At 45.7% G+C, this 20,691-nt stretch overlaps 1 protein-coding gene across 1 annotated transcript; it reads right to left on the bottom strand.

Annotated features, from left to right (window-relative positions):
- Positions 1–79: 79 nt before the first annotated feature.
- On the bottom strand, positions 80–1,045 carry LOC135886093 (olfactory receptor 10A7-like). Its single transcript, XM_065413975.1, has 2 exons — positions 748–1,045; positions 80–711 (listed from the first exon to the last, which is right to left on the bottom strand). The coding sequence occupies exons 1-2, from the start codon at positions 1,043–1,045 to the stop codon at positions 80–82; spliced, it is 930 nt and encodes a 309-aa protein (XP_065270047.1).
- Positions 1,046–20,691: the final 19,646 nt, after the last annotated feature.

The raw sequence follows: 20,691 nt of genomic DNA, 5'->3' as shown, positions 1-20,691 counted from the left end.
AGTTTTCAACTTGATATCAGTGGGGGCTATTTGCCTAAATCAGCCGGGCAGCTTTGAAAACCTTGGCCTCAGTAACGATCTAGGAGTCTCTGCATGTTTTTTTGAAAGCCACATATTGACTGAGTACTTTGCTCAAGGCTTCCCTTACCTCTCTATTTCTCAGGCTGTAGATGAGGGGGTTCACCAGGGGGGTCAGGACCGTGTAGCAAAGAGAGAGCACTTTCTTTAGCACTCTCAGTGTATTGAGTGTTGGTAACATGGAGACACTCATTAGGGTTCCATAGAAAATTGTTACCACAATGAGGTGGGAGGAGCAGGTGGAAAAGGCTTTGTGCCTCCCAGTGGTGGAAGGGATTCTCAGGATGGTGGTGATGATGCACACGTAGGATGTCAGGGTTAACAGGAACGGAGGCAGGGTGAATACACAGGCTAGGATGAAATTCAACAACATGATCAGGAGCGTGTCCCCACAGGAAAGTTTAATCAGTGGAATGGGATCACAATACAAATGGTCAATTTCATTCGGGCCACAGAATATGAACTGTGACATGAGTAATATAACGATGGTAATAGCCAAACAACCATTGAACCATGACCCAGCAGCCAACTGGAGGCAAAACCTGGCATTCATCAGAGCTGAATAGTGCAGGGGTTTACATATCGCTAAATACCGATCATAAGACATCACTGCTAGCAGATAGCATTCCGTACCTACCAGACCACCAAAGAAGTACAGTTGTGTGATGCAGCCACTGACTGAAATAGTTTTGTCCCCAGTCAGGAGACTGGCCAGTATCCTGGGAAGGATGGTGGAGGTGTAGCAGATCTCCAAGCAGGACAGGTTCCCCAGGAAGAAGTACATGGGGGTGTGAAGGTGCTGATCAGCCACAACTAGCACAACCATGAGGGTGTTTCCGGCCACAGTTGCCATGTAAATCACTAGAAACAGCAGGAAGAGAAGAATTTGCAGCTCAGGGAGATCCCCGAATCCCAGGAGGATGAATTCTGTGATGGCCGTTTGGTTTCCCCAGTCTCTGTCTGCCATGGGTTGAGTTTAGGAACCAGAAAACAAGCTGTGCCAGTGAATTGGAAGAACATAGAGCTGAAAGTTAATCAAGTGTCAGGAATTCGTTCCATCAACTTTCAAAAACTCCTCCTCCGCTGAAATGTTAAGGCTAAATATAGATTTTAGAGCAAAGTGCCAGGAGTCTCAGTCTGAGAACAGATCTTTGGTATCCCTACAAATTCACTCTCTGCCATACCTGAATAATAACTATGATAAAAACAGCCCATTTCTCTGGTACCCCAATTAGTGATGTGACTGATCAGACCCCTTCTTCATCTGCTGTCATATCCCATCTGCTAACATATTGGGGCTTAACAATGATACTTCAAAGCAGCATTGCACTGGTGGCCATGGCCAGAATCATGCCATGTCTTAGGAGGAGTCAAAATCAATAAATACATCAACTCAAATCTTGGACTGATATTTTCAATAACATTTAGTGTCCTTAGGCACCCATCTTCTGTTAGAATTTACAGGAGTTAATCTAATAATCGATCTTGGTAAAATTAGAATTTTAGTGTCCTACAGGAAAAGGAATAATTATTTTCACTTCCACAAGAGATAAGTTTATGTCATAAATTATTAAATGGAGTCAGTTCTTCCTTACTTCATGTAATGATGATGATGGTGACATGATGAGGCACTGGCAATGCCTTTTCTGTTTCAGATTCACATTCCCTGTGTTAACTCTGAAGCAATAATAACATACAGCTCTCTTCAGGGTGGATTTTAGGAAAGGGCAAAACCAGGCTGATGTGCAACCCTAACTGGGGTGTGACTCTCGCACTGCGTAATGATTGAAGGCTGATAATATGGGAACAAGAAGGGAACTGGGGAGCAAAGATGCTGCCCCTGAAGTCAGAGCGCATCTGGCATGTTCTGAATGTGATCAGGGGACCCCCCTGTCCCAGATCCCAGTCAATCGACCGTAGCTCCATTGGAGTCGATGGGCCAGATCCCTAGCTGAGGACCTTTCATAATACATGTATCTCAATTTCCCCATTGTTAAATGGCGCTGTTAACACCAACTGGCTCTGCTGTGAGAAGCTGCAGCCAAAAGTGCTAAAACTCAAAAGTTTCATGCAGTTTTACTGTCGCCAATTCGGTCCTAGGATATTAGAGACGCAAGGTGGGTGAAGTAATAGAGCTGAAGGAGACCTCTGTTTTGTTCTAAAGCTTGTCTCTCTCACCACCAGAAGTTGGTCCAAGAAAAGACATCACCTCACCCCTCTTGTCTTGCTAATATTCACAAAGCACACGCGTGCCCTGTCTGGAAGGTGCTATAGAAATGCTGTCAGGAAGATGGAGCTCACCTGTAACCACAGGAGAAGCTTGAAGAGATGAGCTCTGATATCTCAGGGTTCAGCTGCCAGGACTCAGGCTGGATCTTCTCAGTAATTAGTCCTCCACCTACCTGAATGGACGAACTGCTGCCATGACCTGTCTTAGAACACGCTCTCTCCCCTCCGTTTACAAAGTGCAGAAGTCTCCTTATACTTGTATTCTTCTCCGTGGAAGGCTGCATCTCCCTTGAGTCCACCTCCGAAGGGGCTGAGCCTGGGGAGTTAGCGCTGTGTTTTCTGTGCAGACGGTACAAACAACTGTCCTGATGCAACCAACCTCCCACAGCCAGAGGAATTGCCTTTCTGCTCCCTGCTGTATGAGGTCAGTGCTGTTCATGGCAGAAATATAACACAGTGCCCATGGAGTGTATGGCCCTGCAGAGACTGTCTCTGCTCAGTAACCTTCACTCACGTAAATTGTCCCGTTGCTCTCAATAGAACAAGTGCATGAATAATAATGGTTGAAATCAGTCAGGTGTGCCAGATTGGGGGTCGAAGCTGTGCAGTTTAACAAACACACAGAAGATTGAATGTAAAATAAATTTAATCTGTACTTTGCAAATGAGAGATTTGCATGACAGGAAATCTTTCTCTCTCTCACTCTTTCCCTCTTTCACACACAGACACACACACACAAACCTAATGGAAATATTTCTCCCACGGAACTTGTATGTGATTAGTGCCTGCTAATGTTTATTTATTTATTTCCCAATATTCTCTCCCTTTTACTGAGCAGCACAGAAATCAGGGCCTTGCTGATTGGTTTGCCGTGGGAGGAGAATCTAGTGATCTGGAGTCTGGTAATTCCTTAGTGTAACTTGTTTATTGACACTATGTGCACCAGTCCTGGAGCAGAGATGGTCACAAATACCATGCAGGGAATCCCATCTTTAAGGAATCTCATCCCCATGCTTCAGGAGCAGGGCTAGCCTGCAGGACCTTTCCCCACACAATGAGTTCAGCCAAGAACCCTAAGGGTGAATCCTGGGTCATCCCCAGTGAGTGGGAGCTGGACAAGGGCAAGGTACGATCCCCCTCTGGATTGCACAGCACCTGCCTGAGGAGTGTAGCTTGAAGCTCAGCTCTAATGCTGTTGCCTGAACTAATTGTTTACATACAGAAGTACCTCAGAGTTACGAACACCAGAGTTATGAACTGACCAGTCAACCGCACACCTCATTTGGAATCGGAAGTACGCAATCAGGCAGCAGGAGATACAATAAATAAATAATGCAGTACTACAGTACAGAACTGTGTTAAACAAAAACTAATTAAAAATAAAGGGAAAGTTGAAAAACAGATTTGACAAGGTAAGGCAACCTGTTTCTGTGCTTGTTTCATTTAAATTAAGATGGTTAAAAGCAGCATTTTTCTTCTGCATAATAAAGTTTCAAAGCTGTATTAAGTCAATATTCAGTTGTAAACTTTTGAAAGAACAACAATAATATTCTGTTCAGCATTATGAACAACCTCCATTCCTGAGGTGTTCTAACTCTGAGGCTCTACTGTATTTCTGATGGGACGCCATCTGGTGGACAGTTTGCTAATCACTATTCCAAACACCTTTGTAGTTCCCATGTAGCTCCTGGTGTGTGCTGAATGGGTTGCTTGTCCATTTCTCTCTGTTGGAGTCTCATTTTGGAGACATTCCTGCCTCTCCCAAAGGAACAGAAAATAAATAATTTGAAATGGGAAATCAAATTTCTGGGATTCTCAGTCCTGTGGCAAGTGCCCCCAAATGGAAATATTTTGTTTCAGAAATGCTGCCACTGTAGAGGGACAAAATAACAAAAACCAGGTGCCTAAGCCACTGCCAGCTATTGGGATAGTCTATCAATTATTTTGCTTATTGCTAGGAATAGTTATTTAGTAGATCTTTGCAGTAACTTAGGTTAGTTAAGACAAATCCAGAAGGGAGGAGGGGTGAATCTGACCCTCTGTGCTCTGAACCTAACCTTCTGGGCCATTTTCTTGGAGTGTGGGGGTTCAACTCTGTGAAAAACAGGCAGTCTGGAAATATGTACACCTGCCAGACTAATGACCCCAAAACCACAAAATCCGCATCCTGTTTTGGCATGCCTTCTCACCTTTACTTTTGCTCCATTTGACCAGTTATGCAATACTCTTGATTGACATGTTTTTTTTAATTTGTGGGGTACAAAAGGGGAATTAGGAGTCTGGTTCAAGCAGGTTGCTTTGTAGACACATCAAGAAGTTCTCCAGACAGACAGGTGGCCACTGGAACTCTATTGCTGAAATTACTCAAACATAAGAACATAAGAATGGCCATACTGGGTCAGACCAAAGGTCCATCTAGCTCAGTATCCTGTCATCTGACAGTAACCAATGCCAGGTGCCCCAGAAGTAAAGAACAGAACAGGTAATCACCAAGTGATCCATTTCCTGTCACTCATTCCCAGCTTTTGGCAAACAGAGGCTAGGGACACCATCCCTGCTCATCCTGGCTAACAGCCACTGGTGGACCTATCATCCAGGCATTTATCTAGTTCTTTTTTGAAACCTGTTATAGGCTTGGCCTTCACAACATACTCAGGCAATAGGTACTTCCTTTTGTTTGTTTTAAACCTGCTGCCTATTAATTTCATTGGGTGACCCCTAGTTCTTGTGTTATGAGAAGGAGTTAATAACACTTCCTTATTTACTTTCTACACACCAGTCATGATTTTTATAGACCTAAATCATATCCCCGCTTTACTCATCTCTTTTCCAAGCTGAAAAGTCACATATTTGTTAATCTCTCCTCATACTGAAGCTGTTCCATACCCCTAATCATTTTTCTTGCCCTTTTCTGTACCTTTTCCAATTCCAATATGTCTTTTTTTTTGGAAGGGGCAACCGCATCTGCATGTAGTATTCAAGATGTGGGCATACCATGGATTTATATAGAGGCAATATGATATTTTCTGTCTAATTATCTATCCCTTTGTTAATGATGCCCAACATTCTGTTTGCTTTTTTGACTGCCACTGCATATTGAGTGGATGTTTTGAGAGAACTATCCACAATGACTCCAAGATCTCTTTCTTGAGTGGTAACAGCTAATTTAGACCACATCATTTCATATGTATAGTTGGGATTATGTTTTCCAATGTGCATTACTTTGCATTTATCGACACTGAATTTCATCTGCCATTTTGTTGACCACTCATCTAGTTTTTAGAGATCCCTTTGTAGCTTCTCACAGTCTGCCTGGGACTTAACTAGCCTGAGTAGTTTTAAATCATCTACAAATTTTGCCATCTCACAGTTTACCCCTGTTTCCAGATCATTTATCAATATGTTGTATAGGACTGTTTCCAGTACAGACCCCTGTGGAACACCACTATTTACATCTCTCCATTCTGAAAACTGACCATTTATTCCTAGCCTTTGTTTCCTATCTTTTAACCAGTTAACAATCCATGAGAGGACCTTCCCTCTTATCCCATGACAGCTAACTTTGTTTAAGAGCCTTGTGGTGAGGGACCTTGTCAAAGGTTTTCTGAAACTCTAAGTACACTATATCCACTGGATCCCCCTTGTCCACATGCTGGTTGACCCCCTCAGAGAATTCTAGTAGATTGGTGAGGCATGATTTTCCTTTACAAAAACAATGTTGACTCTTCCCCAACAAATTATGTTCATCTATGTATCTGACAACTTTGTTCTCTACTATAGTTTCAACCAGTTTGCCCGGTACTGAAGTCAGGCTTACCAGCCTGTAATTGCCGGGATCACCTCTGGAGCCCTTTTTTAAAATTGGCGTCACATTAGCTATCCTCCAATCAGTTGGTACAGAAGCTGATTAGAATGATAGCTTACAGAGCACAGTTAGTAGCTCTGCAATTTCACATTTGAGTTCCTTCAGAACTCTTAGGTGAATACCATCTGGTCCTGGTGACTTATTACTGTTTAATTTATCAATTTGTTACAAAACCTCCTCTAATGACACCTCAATCTGGGACAGTTCCTCAGATTTGGCGCCTAAAAAGAATGGCTCAGGTTTTTTTTCATAGATTCTAGGACTGGAAGGGACCTCGAGAGGTCATCGAGTCCAGTCCCCTGCCCTCATGGCAGGACCAAATACTGTCTAGACCATCCCGGATAGACATTTATCTAACCTACTCTTAAATAGCTCCAGAGATGGAGGTTCCACACACTCCCTAGGCAATTTATTCCAGTGTTTAACCACCCTGACATTTAGGAACTTTTTCCTAATGTCCAACCTAAACCTCCCTTGCTGCAGTTTAAGCCCATTGCTTCTCGTTCTATCCTTAGAGGCTAAGGTGAACAAGTTTTCTCCCTCCTCCTTATGACACCCTTTTAGATACCTGAAAACTGCTATCATGTCCCCTCTCACTCTTCTCTTTTCCAAACTAAACAAACCCAATTCTTTCAGCGTTCCTTCATAGGTCATGTTCTCAAGACCTTTAATCATTCTTGTTGCTCTTCTCTGGACCCTCTCCAATTTCTCCACATCTTTCTTGAAATGCGGTGCCCAGAACTGGACACAATACTCCAGTTGAGGCCTAACCAGCGCAGAGTAGAGCAGAAAAATGGCTTCTCATGTCTTGCTCACAACACGCCTGTTAATGCATCCCAGAATCATGTTTGCTTTTTTTGCAACAGCATCACACTGTTGACTCATATTTAGCTTGTGGTCCACTATAACCCCTAGATCCCTTTCTGTCATACTCCTTCCTAGACAGTCTCTTCCCATTCTGTATGTGTGAAACTGATTGTTCCTTCCTAAGTGGAGCACTCTGCATTTGTCTTTGTTAAACTTCATCCTGTTTACCTCAGACCATTTCTTCAATTTGTACAAATCATTTTGAATTATGACCGTATCCTCCAAAGCAGTTGCAATCCTTCCCAGTTTGGTATCATCTGCAAACTTAATAAGCGTACTTTCTATGCCAATATCTAAGTCGTTGGTGAAGATATTGAACACAGCCGGTCCCAAAACAGACTCCTGCGGAACCCCACTTGTTATGCCTTTCCAGCAGGATTGCGAACCATTAATAACTACTCTCTGAGTACGGTTATCCAGCCAGTTATTGTATTTGCCTAGTTTATTGATAAGAATATCATGCGAGACCATATCAAATGCCTTACTAAAGTCTATGTATACCATATCCACTGCTTCTCCCTTACTCACAAGACTCGTTATCCTATCAAAGATTTGGGGATCTCCCTCAAATCCTCAGCCATGAAGACCGATGCAAAGAATTCATTTAGTTTCTTCTGTCAAAGTCAGACTCAGGACTCACAATTTGTCAGACCACTCTGTTTATTAGCAAAAGCGCTCTGCTAATACACCCAGAAAATGTGAGTGCCATACAAGGCTCAAACCACCTTATTTATACAGATAAAAGGGTGTGAGATTAACAAGATTACAAAGGGAGCAGAACTATTAAATTTACCTGGGGCTAGACACATATTTCTTGTCCTTATTTACTCTCACCAATCTCCTGTTAATGTCCCACCATCAGCTTAAGTGAACCCATTCTTCAATACCTTAATGTTCCCCTTCCTGACAACTTTATCTCAACATTCCTCATTCCTGCTTAAAGAAACATACAGCATTTCTTTAATTCATTCTACTTCTACAATATAATTCATTCTACTTTCACAATCCCTCCTTTTGGTCAAACTACGCAATGACCAACAATTATTGGGTTCCACATATCAACCGTTCTTTGTCTCTTTGTTCATCAGTGATATTTAGAATCATCATATTAGCACTCTGGTTTGCGGCAGCTATCTGCGTGGCATGTCTTACACAATTTTGGATACAACAGGAGATTAACTGAAAATATACAAAAATCATTAGGATTCCAAACAGGATAGTCAAGGATCCCTGAAACAACCAGCCTCCTGTGCCAGAGAAATTGAACAGGTTACTTAGCCACTTCCATAAAGAACTCGGCTCTTCATGGGGAAGATATGTGATCTGTTCTAAGTGGCTAGTGTGATCTATTACCTCATTGGTGGTATATACACACACAACATTCTTTTCCAATGAGAGCACAGGTCCCTCCTTTGGCCGCCAGCACTATGTCCAATGCCTGACGGTTTTGGAGGGCAATCTGTTGGATCGCCCCTGTTTCTTTAGCCAGGGCTCTTAAACTTTCTCCGGTTTCATTTGCCATTATTTCAACTACTGCTTGTAACCTCAGGAGCCTTTTTGCATGGTGTATTACTCCCCCCAAATGGGATAAAGGAACTGCCAATAGCCTCTTCCCAGGTTAAGGGGCTTATGTTATTTACATACCATTGGGCATCTGATAAATCCCTTCTTTTCCGCCTGAAATTACGGAGGCGTTCTTGTGGGAAGGACTCTAGCCCTCGGAATTGTGGGAAGAGCCGGGCGGGATAACAGATACCTGACCAGTTAGCTGGTAATGCGGTATAAGCTTTGGTCCCACAAACCCTATCAAGGCCAGAAAGGGTTGGTTGCACCCATTTGGCATGTAGGTGCCTGCAAAGGAGGAATAATATCCCCCAAAGGGCACATGGTAATTCTCCTTACGAGGAGTGTTGTTATTTGCATGGCATTGAAAGACTGTATTGTTCTCACTAAGGTTACTGTAGGGGGAACATGAGATTGATTTCTCTGTTTGATCCCAGGTTGAGAAAAAATCATATCCCCATACCCGGCCTGCCACTTTTTAGTTTTGTTCGAATAATCCCATACACCATTGGCCACAATATGCTGAAGGCAACTGCTCCTTCCCAGATCCAGCCCTGTCCCATTACACACCCAACACCAATGACCTTTTCCCTCCACCACACTTATCCATTTAGATACATTTATTCCCACCGCTTCCCAAGTGTCATTGCTGTTCCATATTTTGTTAAACGGATGAGGTCCTCCAGTGAGGTCTGGAGAATTGAGTGGGATTGCCAGGACAGGAACACCAGCTTGAGAGTGGGCTGGGATGTGGCTGCAGACCCAGCAATTAGAGATATTAAGGGTCTGAGCTATCCACACTTGCTGCTGAATAAAAGAATTGTCATTGTGGACTCCCCAGACCTTAAGACACCAGCAGCTGAGGAACAGGCACCACCAGAAGCGCATGTTGGAGGCAAGGCCCTTCCGGTTCTGATAACCTCAACTGAGGGAACCGCAGTCATGGTTTTACCTCCACCAGGCAGCAGGTGCCAGGCTCGCTACTGCTTTTTCTTGGGCCTTGCTTTAGGTCGTTGTCTGCTTCTGGCAACCCTTACGAGAGCGTAGATTGTAAGGTATTGCAGGCTGTTCCTCTACATCTTCTTCTGGAGTCAAAATTGACTCTGCATGGTCCTGAGGTGATGACTGGTTGACTGGGGGGTGCCTTTTTACACTGCGAAGCATGTATCCATGCTGCAATGCCAGATAGTTTAACAGCCGTCTGGGTAGTAAGCAGTACCTGATGAGGACCCTTCCTCTGGGGCTCCAAGGCGTGTTTTCGATGGTGGTGTCGTACATAGACCCAATCACCTGACTCGAGGTCATGGCAAGCGTCAGAGGTGGGTTCCATCGGCCAGGCGGCTCGAACCTGTGAATGGAAGTGACTTACAGCTTGCATTATCCCTTGCAATATTGGAGGAGCATACTGTGAGTCAAGTTCAAGTCTGGAAATGGTAGCCATAGCTCGCATAGGGCGTCCCATAACAATTTCAAAGGGACTCAATTTATGCCTTTGGGATGGAGTGGATCGCGTTTCCATAAGGGCCAGCGGTAAAGCCGCTGACCAGCTTAACCCTGTAGAGTCACAAATTTTAGAAAGCTTATTCTTAAGTACACCATTTCATCTTTCAACTGCACCTGCGCTCTGTGGGTGGTAGGGACAGTGTAACAGGTGTGTGATATGTAATACACGATCGAGGTGCTGAACAAGTTGTCCAGTAAAATGTGTACCTCGGTCACTGGACAGAGTGGCAGGAATTCCCTTGGCAGGCATAATATGATTTAACAAACATGTGGCAACAGACAGTGAGTCAGCCTTGCGACAAGGAAAGGCTTCAATCCAACCAGAAAATAAACATACCTTAACCAAAATAAATTCATATTGTTGGCATTTGTACAAAATCAAGTTGCCAATGCAAGAATGGTGCTTGGGGCAGGCCCCGGAACCCCTGAGCCACTTTTACAGGTTTACCAATATTGTGGCTTTGGCAAGTGGTACAGGCGGCACAGTGGTGGGCTGCAAAAGAGCTGAAATGGTTGGCTCACCATCCTGCCTTAGTTACAGCAGAGACCATCCCCTCCTTTCCGACATGCGAAACACCGTGTAGCAGGGTGGCCAGAGACAGGTAGAGTGAATAGGGGGCCACAAAGGCGCCAGTAGGCGAATGCCAAAGGGAATCAGGATGTAGAGAGCAACCTTGAGCAACCCAGGAATCTTTTTTGGCTTCTGGGCCAGAGTCTTGGAGCAGGGTGAGGTCAGTGAGGGACGGCAGTGGTATAGAAACAGAAAGGGAACCTAGAAACGCATCTGGGGAAGGTTCTATGGCAGCAGGATGTTTAGCAGAGGTGTCAGCAAATGCGTTACCCTTAGCAACATCAGTATCTGCCATCGCGTGGCCAGGGCACTTAACAATAGCTAGGGCAGACGGAAGTAAAACTGCATAGAGGAGAGCAGCGATGTAGGGGCCATTTTTATAGGGGTACCGGCGGAGGTAAGGAAACCCCGAGCTTGCCAGAGGGTGCCAAAGTCATGTACAACCCCCAAAAGCGTAGCGGGAGTCAGTGTAAATGGTGGCGGAGCGTTCCTCCACCAAAAAGCAAGCACAGGTGAGAGCAACTAATTCGGCGACTTGTGCTGAGGTCACAGAAGGTAAAGGCGCAGTTTCTAGGGTTTCAGAGAGTGACACCACAGCATATCCTGCAAGGAGATGACCTTGGTTGTCTCAAAAACAGGAACCATCAGTGAACAAAACAAGGTCAGAATTAGGGAGAGGGACATCAGAAAGGTCTGGGCGTGGGACGGTGACAGCAGGGACAGTTGCAAGGCAGTCGTGGGGTTCACGGTCATCAGACAAAGGAAGGAGAGTGGCAGAGTTTAACTGAGAACAACGATTCACGGTGATATGCAAAGCCGACAGCAGTAAAAGTTCATACCTGGTGAGGCGGGCGGAGGAGAGGTGGGCTGTGTTAAGTTGTAGCAGGAGAGTTTCCACAGAGTGAGGGACCATGAGGGTAAGAGGCGAGTGGAGGACAAGGGATTCAGACATTTCGACTAGGCACGCTGCGGCAGCCACAGCATGCAGGCAGGGGGGTAAGCCTTGGGCAACAGGGTCCAAAGTGGCAGAGAAATAAGCCAGTGTGCGGTTCTTGCCTCCGTGCACCTAAGTAAGAACTCCAAGTGCACACCTAGATTGTTCGTGGCAGAAAAGGGTAAAAGGCTTAGAATAGCAAGGCAGCCCTAAAGCAGGGACAGAAGTCAAACCCTGTTTGAGGAAACAAAGACAGAGTCGGCCTCAGGGGGCCACGGCATGGGGTCAGGCACAGAGAACCGAGTGAGTTCCTGGAGAGGTTTTGCAAGGGAGGCATATTGGGAAATCCATTGCCTGCAAAATCCAGCCATGCCCAAAAACTTTCAGACCTGGCGTGGGGAGCAGGATCGGGGAAAGCTAAAGATAGCTTGGACGTGGGTGGGAGAAACTGTACAGGAACCCTGGGAGAGGAGAAAGCCAAGGTATGTGACAGAGGCTTGACAGAGCTGTAGCTTAGAGCAAGAAGCCTTGTGACCCTTGTTTGCTAGGGCAGTAAGGAGCACTAAAGAATCAGTTTCTGAGGCAGATAACGAAGGGGAACAGAGGAGTAGATCATCTACATATTGGACCAGTGTGGACCTGGACAGGAAAACAAGGTCAGTGAGGTCTCGGGCTAATGCTTGGGAAAAGTAAGATGGGCTTTCAGTGTACCCCTGAGGGAGCATGGTCCATGTATACTGCTGCCCCTTGTAAGAAAAGGCAAAAAGTTACTGGGAGTCAGGGTGAACCGGGACAGAAAAGAAAGCAGAGCACAAATCAACAACAGTAAAATGAGTTGCATCTGGTGGGATAGAAGCCAGAATCATTGCTGGGTTAGGGACAACAGGAAAGGCGGGTATGACAATGTGGTTAATGGCTCGAAGTTCCTGAACAAACCGTCATGATTTACCATCAGCTTTTCGAACTGGAAGGATAGGGGTGTTACGGGGCTGGAACAGGGGACAATAATGCCTTGTTCCCGCAGGGCGGTCATGACCAGAGCAATGCCAGCCTCTGCTTCAGGATTTAAAGGGTATTGAGACAGGCAAGGCAGGGGTTTGGAGGAGTCAACAGTAATGCAGACGGGGTCAGTATTTAAGCGGCCCACTTCAGATGGGTGGGTTGGCCACAGAGAGGATGGGACCTGTGAAATTAGGTGTTCAAGGGACAGGATCAATGGGCAACAGGGGACCGGAGTGGAAAGGGAAGTTTCAGACAGCAGGGAGGCCACAGAATCACTCAGAGAGGACTGGGGGATTTGTAAGTAGACACCATCCGGGAAACAGTAGATGGTACAGCCAAGTTTACATAACAGATCCCGACCCAAAAGGTTTACCGGAGTGGAATCAGAAAGAAGGAATGCATGATCCACGGAAAGGGGACCAACCTGGACCGGTAGAGGTTTTGAAAGGGTTTGGGACTCCCGTAATTCCCACAGCGGACACGTTTTTTTCAGAGCAGGGAACCACAGGCAGGTCGGTAGTATGAACTGCAGAGAGTGAAGCTCCCATATCAACAAGCAAAGGGAGAGAAAGATCATTGATAGTCAAAACACACTCACCAGTGGGAGTGAGAGGTAGTAAAGGAGCTAAAATTTCCTGAGGTTCCCCGGCGTCCCATCATTGCTGTGAGACAAAGTAAGGCTGGGGACTGACTGGCTGTGCCGACAGGGGGTCTAGCTGGTTGTTTACAGAGCTATTAGGCCGGCGCGGACACTCGTTCTTCCAATGTCCGGGCTGCTTACAGTAATTACAAACATCCCCAAACCCCGAAAATCCTGTTCCACGTCCCCTCCCGCGACCACGTCCCCATCCTTGGAACCCTCCCCGTCCCCGGTACTGTCTGCCCTGCCCTGAATAATGCTGTATTTGCAGGTCCATTAACTTTTGGGAGGACTGTTCCTCCTTTCCTTTTAGAGTGCGGTGGCAGTGTTCTGCCGCTGTTTGCAATTTGTGCATGGTTTCGGTCTCCCACCCAACACTTATTCGCTTTAGCATACTGCCAATAGCAGGTAGGAGGCCATTAACGCATGAGCCAGGGCGCCCTGTCCATTTTCACCCAGTTGCTGTATACCAGAATGTTGCAGAAAATCATCAATCAGCCGGGTGCGATAGTCGCCTGGGCTTTCTCCCTGTCATTGTTTACAGCAATGTATGGCCGTCCAGTTGGTTTTAGGAGTCCATACTCGAGGAATGGCCTCATGTAGGTGTTTAGCTCGGCCTTTACATTTGTTCCGGTAGGCAGCGTCAGGACCGGTGTCTGGCAAATTAGAGTGGCGCTCACTGGCAGGCCAATTTGCTGCTGTGAGCCATTTTTCATGCTCGCTAGGGGTTACAAGTAGCTTGCACAGCTGCAGGAGGTCTGCCTCAGAGGGTTCATAGGTGTCGCACACTAACAAAAATTCCTCTGCGAATTTGGTAGGATTTTCCAGGGGCTTCGAAAAGCCTTTTACAATTGAATGGAGCTCTGTATGAGTCCAGGATTTATAGCTCCAAGTGGGACCCCCTTGTTGGCCCCCAGTATGCAGGATTCAGAGGGGAGCCTGGATAGTTTTAGAGCAAGAGCGCAAGCAGTGGGCCCAATCATTATCTAGGCTATCTTTGTATGTATGAGGGTAAACAGAGGAGTCAGGCAGACTGGAGGGTTTTGGGGGAGCAGGGGGGGGGGGTTCTTTACGAGTCTGAGCGGTACCAGAGGACTGGGACTCGGCGGTATTGGATGATCCGGAATGGCCTGCACTGGAGACCTCTGAGAGTTGTTCCTGAACTGGGGAGCTTGGTGACCGTCTATTGATCCGACGCAAGGCTGCCAAGCCACTTAATGCATATTCCTCATCGTCGTCCCCAGAATTTAACAAGGGGCTTTCTTCGTCCTCTTCCACAATGAGATGGGAGTATGAAGGGGGTCAGGATCGATCCGAGTCTTCTTGGAGAACGGGGTAAAGGGGAGCGCTCGGTCTGGTGGTGGGAGAGGAGGCTTCCAATAAAGCTTTTAACTTATCATTAGAATCTTTGAGAGAGGCGAGTTTCGATTCTGTGCACCTACAATTTGCCTCTTCCCACCACTGCATGAAACAATCAACCTCTCCTCTAACCAATTTAGTTTTAGGCTGGCTGAGTTTGTCTTTTAAGACGTCCACTCGGTCTTTGTCCCAAGATCCTAACGTTGGCCACTGAGTTTTGGGATTCCCCTGAGTTAACCTAGACCATTTTTCCAGAAATGTACAGGAGTCCGGACCCTTCCTAAAATGCATAAAATGAGCCGGTGCTCCTTTAGGGAACTGTCCCGACTTAGACATCTGGTTACCCATACAGGAGGACTTTACACACACCAATCACACAAGAAGGAAATTCGGGTTTGTCAGAGCGATGCCCGGCGCAATCACAAAAGGAGCCCACACGCTACTGCCTCAATCGCCCTTGCTTTCACACCAAGGGTTTTACCCAAGGCGCGGTGAGGCTGCGATTGTGCAGATTTCACTCACTCAGGCCGCGGGGACAGGAACCCCTTGGTCAGCCGATCTCCAGACGGAGACGGCGCTCAGACTCAAACACTCCACAGGGAGGATGGATAGACACAGAGACAGGACAGTCCTCAGTCCAGACAAAACACAGAAATAATTACCTGATCAGATGCCTGATGTCAGATCCCGGGATCCCTACCAGAATAGAGTGGGAACCAACAGGTTCGCTGGCGTAGACTTCACTGTGGTCGTGCACTTTTCCGTTCCAACGGAGGACTGCTCAGGCCAAATGCCCAGGTGCCGGCTGCCACGGTCATCCTGCAAAAACGGTCAGGAATCACACAGCTCCAGCGAAGACAGTTGCCATCTCAGTGGGACCTCCAAATTGTCAAAGTCAGACTCAGGACTCACAATTTGTCAGACCACTCTGTTTATTAGCAAAAGCGCTCTGCTAATACACCCAGAAAATGTGAGTGCCATACGAGGCTCAAACCACCTTATTTATACAGATAAAAGGGCGCGAGATTAACAAGATTACAAAGGGAGCAGAACTAATAAGTTTACCTGGGGCTAGACACATATTTCTTGTCCTTATTTACTCTCACCAATCTCCTGTTAATGTCCCACCATCAGCTTAAGTAGACCCATTCTTCAATACCTTAATGTTCCTCTTCCTGACAACTTTATCTCAACATTCCTCATTCCTGCTTAAAGAAACATACAGCATTTCTTTAATTCATTCTACTTCTACAATATAATTCATTCTACTTCCACACTCCACAATGTGCTTATCATGCTTGAGTGCTTCTTTAGCATCTCGATCATCCAGTGGCCCCACTGACTGTTTAGCATGCTTCCTGCTTCTGATGTACTTAAAAAAAATTTTGCTATTACTTTTTGAGTCTTTGGCTAGTTGTTATTCAAGTTATTTTTTGACCTTCCTAATTATATTTTTACATGTCATTTGCAAGAGTTTATGCTCCTTTCTATTTTCCTCACTAGGATTTAACTTCCACCTTTTAAAGGATGCCTTTTTGCCTCTCACTGCTTCTTTTACTTTGTTGTTTAGCCACGGTGGCACTTTTTTGGTTCTCTTACTATGTTTTTTTTAATTTGGGATATACACTTAATTTGAGCCTCTATTATGGTGTCTTTAAAAAGTTTCCATGCAGCTTGCAGATATTTCACTTTTGGCGCTGTACCTTTTAATTTCACGAATGTCCTCATTTTTGTGTAGTCCCCCTTTCTGAAATTAAATGCTTCAGTGTTGGGCCACTGTGGTGTTTTACCCCCCACAGGGATGTTAAATTTAATTATATTATGGTCACTATTACCAAGCAGTCCAGCTATATTCACCTCTTGAACCAGACCCTGTGCTCCACTTAGGACTAAATCAAGAATTCCCTCTCCTCTTGTGGGTTCCAGGAGTAGCTGCTCCAAGCAGCAGTCATTTAAGGTGTCAAGCAACTTTATCTTTGCAGTCCTGAGGTGACATGTACCCAGTCAATATGGGGATAGTTGAAATCCCCCATTATTATTGAGGTTTTTTATTTTAATAACCTTTCTAATCTCCCTGAGCATTTCACAGTCACTATCATCATCCTGGTCAGGTGGTCGGTACTACATCCCTACTGCTATATTCTTATAATTTGAGCATGGAATTACTATACATAGAGATTCTATGGTACAGTTTGGTTCATTTAAGATTTTTACTTCATTTGATTCTATGATTTCTTTCACATATAGTGCCACTCCCCCACCAGCACGACCTGTTCTGTCCTTCTGATATATTTTATACCCTGATATTACTGTGTTCCATTGATTAGCCTCATTCCACCAAGTTTCTGTTATATCAATATCCTCATTTAACACGAGGAACTCTAGTTCACCCATCTTATTATTTAAACTTCTAGCATTGGTATTTAAGCTCTTTAAAAACTTGACGCTAGTTAACTATCTGCCATTACATAATGTAATTGAATGGGACTTTTTTTCATTTGACTGTTTCTCATCAGATCCTACCTGTTTTTTATCATCTTCCATCCTCTCTCCATTAGTAGATCTTGCACTAAGGAATGTCTCTGTCTGAACCATGTGCTCACAGGTCAGCTTCCTCCCAGACCTTAGTTTAAAAACTGCTCAACTACTTTTTTTTATTTTAAGTGCCAGCAATCTGGTTCCATTTTCATAGAATATCAGGGTTGGAAGAGACCTCAGCAGGTTATTTAGCCCAACCCCCTGCTCAAAGCAGGACCAGTCCGCAACTAAATCATCCCAGTCAGGGCTTCGTCAAGCCTGACCTTAAAAACCTCTAAGGAAGGAGATTCCATCACCTCCCTAGTTAATCCCTTCCAGTGCTTCACCACCCTCCTAGTAAACAGTTTTTCCTAATATCCAACCTAAATCTCCCGCACTGCAACTTGAGACCATTACGCCTTGTTCTGTCATCTGCTACCACTGAGAACAGTCTAGATCCATCCTCTTTGCAACCCCCTTTCAAGTAGTTGAAAGCAGCTATCAAATCCCCCTCATTCTGCTCTTCTGCAGACTAAACAATCCCAGTTCCCGCAGCCTCTCCTCATAAGTCATGGCTCCAGCCCCCTAATCATTTTTGTTGCCCTCCGCTGGACTCTTTCCAATTTTTCCACATCCTTCTTGTAGTGTGGGGCCCAAAACTGGACAGAGTACTCCAGATGAGGCCTCACCAATGCCGAATAGAGGGGAATGATCACGTCCCTCGATCTGCTGGCAATGCCTTACTTATACAGCCCAAAATGCCGTTAGCCTTCTTGGCAACAAGGGCTCACCGTTGACTCATATCCAGCTTCTCGTCCACTGTAACCCCTAGGTCCTTTTCTGCAGAACTGCTGTCCAGCCACTCAGTCCCTAGTCAGTAGCAGTGCATGGGATTCTTCCGTCCTAAGTGCAGGACTTGGCACTTGTCCTTGTTGAACCTCATCAGATTTCTTTTGGCCCAATCCTCTAATTTGTCTAGGTCCTTCTGTATCCTATCCCTACCCATCCTTCCTGTATAGGCTCCCCCTTTCCCAGAAGTTTCCCCAGTTCCTAATAAATAAAAAAACTCTTTCTCCCTGCACCATTGTCTCATCCACACATGAGACCCTGCAGTTCTGCCTGTGTAACTGGCCCTGCCCGTGGAACTGGAAGCATTTCAGAGAATGCTACCATGGGGGTCCTGGACTTCAATCCCTTACCTAGCAGCCTAAATTTGGACTCCAGGACATCTCTTCTATCCTTCCCTATATCATTGGTACCTACATGTTCCATGACCACTGGCTCCTCCCCAGCACTACACATAAGTCTATTTAGATGTCTCAAGAAATCCATAACCTTTGCACCAAACACGCAAGTCACCATGCGGTTCTCCCAGTCATCGCAAACCCAGCTATCTATATTTCTAATGATTAAGTCACCCATTACTAATACCTGTCTCTTCCTAATAACTGGAGTTCCCTCCCCTGGAGAGGAATCCTCAGTGCAAGAGTATACCACAACATCATCTGGAAGGAGGGTCCCAAGTATGGGACCATTCTCCTCTGCTCCAGTTGGATGTTCTTTCATCCTCCTCAACTGTACAGAGGCTGTCAGACCCGGGGGTGAGACCATTCTACTGTGTCCCAGAAAGTCTCATCTATGTACCTCTCTGTCTCCCTCAGCTCCTCCAGTTCAGCCACTCTGGTCTCCAAAGCCCATACATGGTCTCTGAGGGACAGGAGCCCCTTGCACCGAATGCACATATTCACCACCTGCCCATAGGGCAGGTAATCATACATGCTGCATTGGGTGCAATAAACAGGGTAGCCCCCACTCTGTTGCTGGTCTTCTGCCAGCATTCTCTTTTTACTCCTGCAGCTCATTCCTTTGTTGATGTTTTGATGATCAGGGGGTGTTTTGGGCTTTCAGTTTAAATTATGCTAAGTGTATCTAGCCCCCCTCAGACTCATCCTCTAAATTCACTCGCAAAACTCCCCTGTTAGCCACTCCTGTTCGCTAGCTCCTCTGGTCGCTTAGGAGTGGCCTTTTTAAAGCTGTGGACTTCCTGAGTAGCCTCGCCCCCTGGTTAAAGGTTGATGGGTGCTAAAGGTCTATACTGCTCCAAACTCCTGAGGAGTAATAGTAAGGGGTATTTTGCAGTTTGGGGTGCTCTATAACCTGTTGTATTTGTGTGTGCTTGAGATTAGATAAAGCAGTGACTAAGTAGAGCCATTCTGTTGGGAATACAAGGAATTAAATAAAGTACTGGCTTTAAGTGAAAGCACGTGGTTTTCATTTTTTTGTGCCAGTCATATAGCAGACAGAAGTGCTGCGTGTCCCTTGGTTTGTCATGATACCGACTTTCAAAAAGTAAAGTTACCACGAGCTTGGGGTTTGGTGGAACCTCGGGTAACAAAGGTTACCAAGAGCTTTGGATTCAAGGGGAACCCCAGGTAACACCACAGTGCTTCATGGGAGTTGAAGTACAGGTGCCAGTCTTACACCCAGTCTCACGTACATTGTCTCATGAATTCCAGTTGCTTATCACCCTGCAGGCACAGCTGGAGAGTCAGGCTTCTATGTTTGCTCCCTTCAGGAACCTGGGGCCAGTCGTATCATGGCCTAAACACAGATTTGATTTAATCTGATCTTACCTTTCACTACAAGCTAAATTAGACTGACTTTAGCATTGAGTGGAAAAATCACAAGATTCCACCCTGAGACAGGTAAGGGTGAAAGGCCCAAAGTGGTGCACCCAGAGAGATCAGAAATGGGACAGAGGTGCAGCTAGCCCTATAATGATGACACCCTAGCTGTTCTGTAGGACATACATTCTCCCACAGCACCCTTGGTTCTCTGGCACTCAGGTGCATCAGGCTGGAGGTTTGAAATTGAAGCGGTGTTCTTGAATTAACAATGGAAAATGAACAATGAAATCAGCACAGTATCCCAAATGTGATTTCCATGGATATTAAATACAATTTATTGAGTTCTAACCCCCAGATTTTCAGGTTTTAACATACAGGAGACTCATGTGTTGACAATGCACAATTGCATTATAGAATATCTAGCCAGGTATTCACTAGAGCATCTGAACATCTTGGACAGGGAGAAGGTGGATGAACAGGAATCTGGTTAGTGGGCAGTTTGCCATGCAAGAAGATATGGTATGGGTTTGGGCTTCCGGGTCTTATGAAGCAGTGAGAATTTTGGCAGTGGGAACATGCTTCCTTCTCTTTCCTTTCTATGGCCCGGATCAATCCTGTGTTTCCATGTGGCAACAGATACCTTTGGCTGAGAGTTTCATGAGACACATCAGGGATTGGAATGCTCAGTTCCCATTCATGGGAATGGGAAATGACAAAAGTTGCTTTGGAAATCTCAGCCTTTATGGGAAGCTTTATCTCACATCGAAGAGTTTAGAGGCCAGCACTGATTGCGAGGGGAGAGCGCCCCCTACTGAATCCCCAGGCTGCTCCCTGCAGCATAGCTGAGGTAGCATGGTCAACACACACCGGGCGAGCACTGCACCCCCTGTTGGGTCTCCCACTCCTGCAGCTCAGTGCCCCCTAGTGTCACGCGGG

Source organism: Emys orbicularis, chromosome 12 (assembly GCF_028017835.1).
Source record: "Emys orbicularis isolate rEmyOrb1 chromosome 12, rEmyOrb1.hap1, whole genome shotgun sequence".
Classification (NCBI taxonomy): Eukaryota; Metazoa; Chordata; order Testudines; family Emydidae; genus Emys; species Emys orbicularis.
This window is presented reverse-complemented; position numbering and strand designations above follow the sequence as displayed.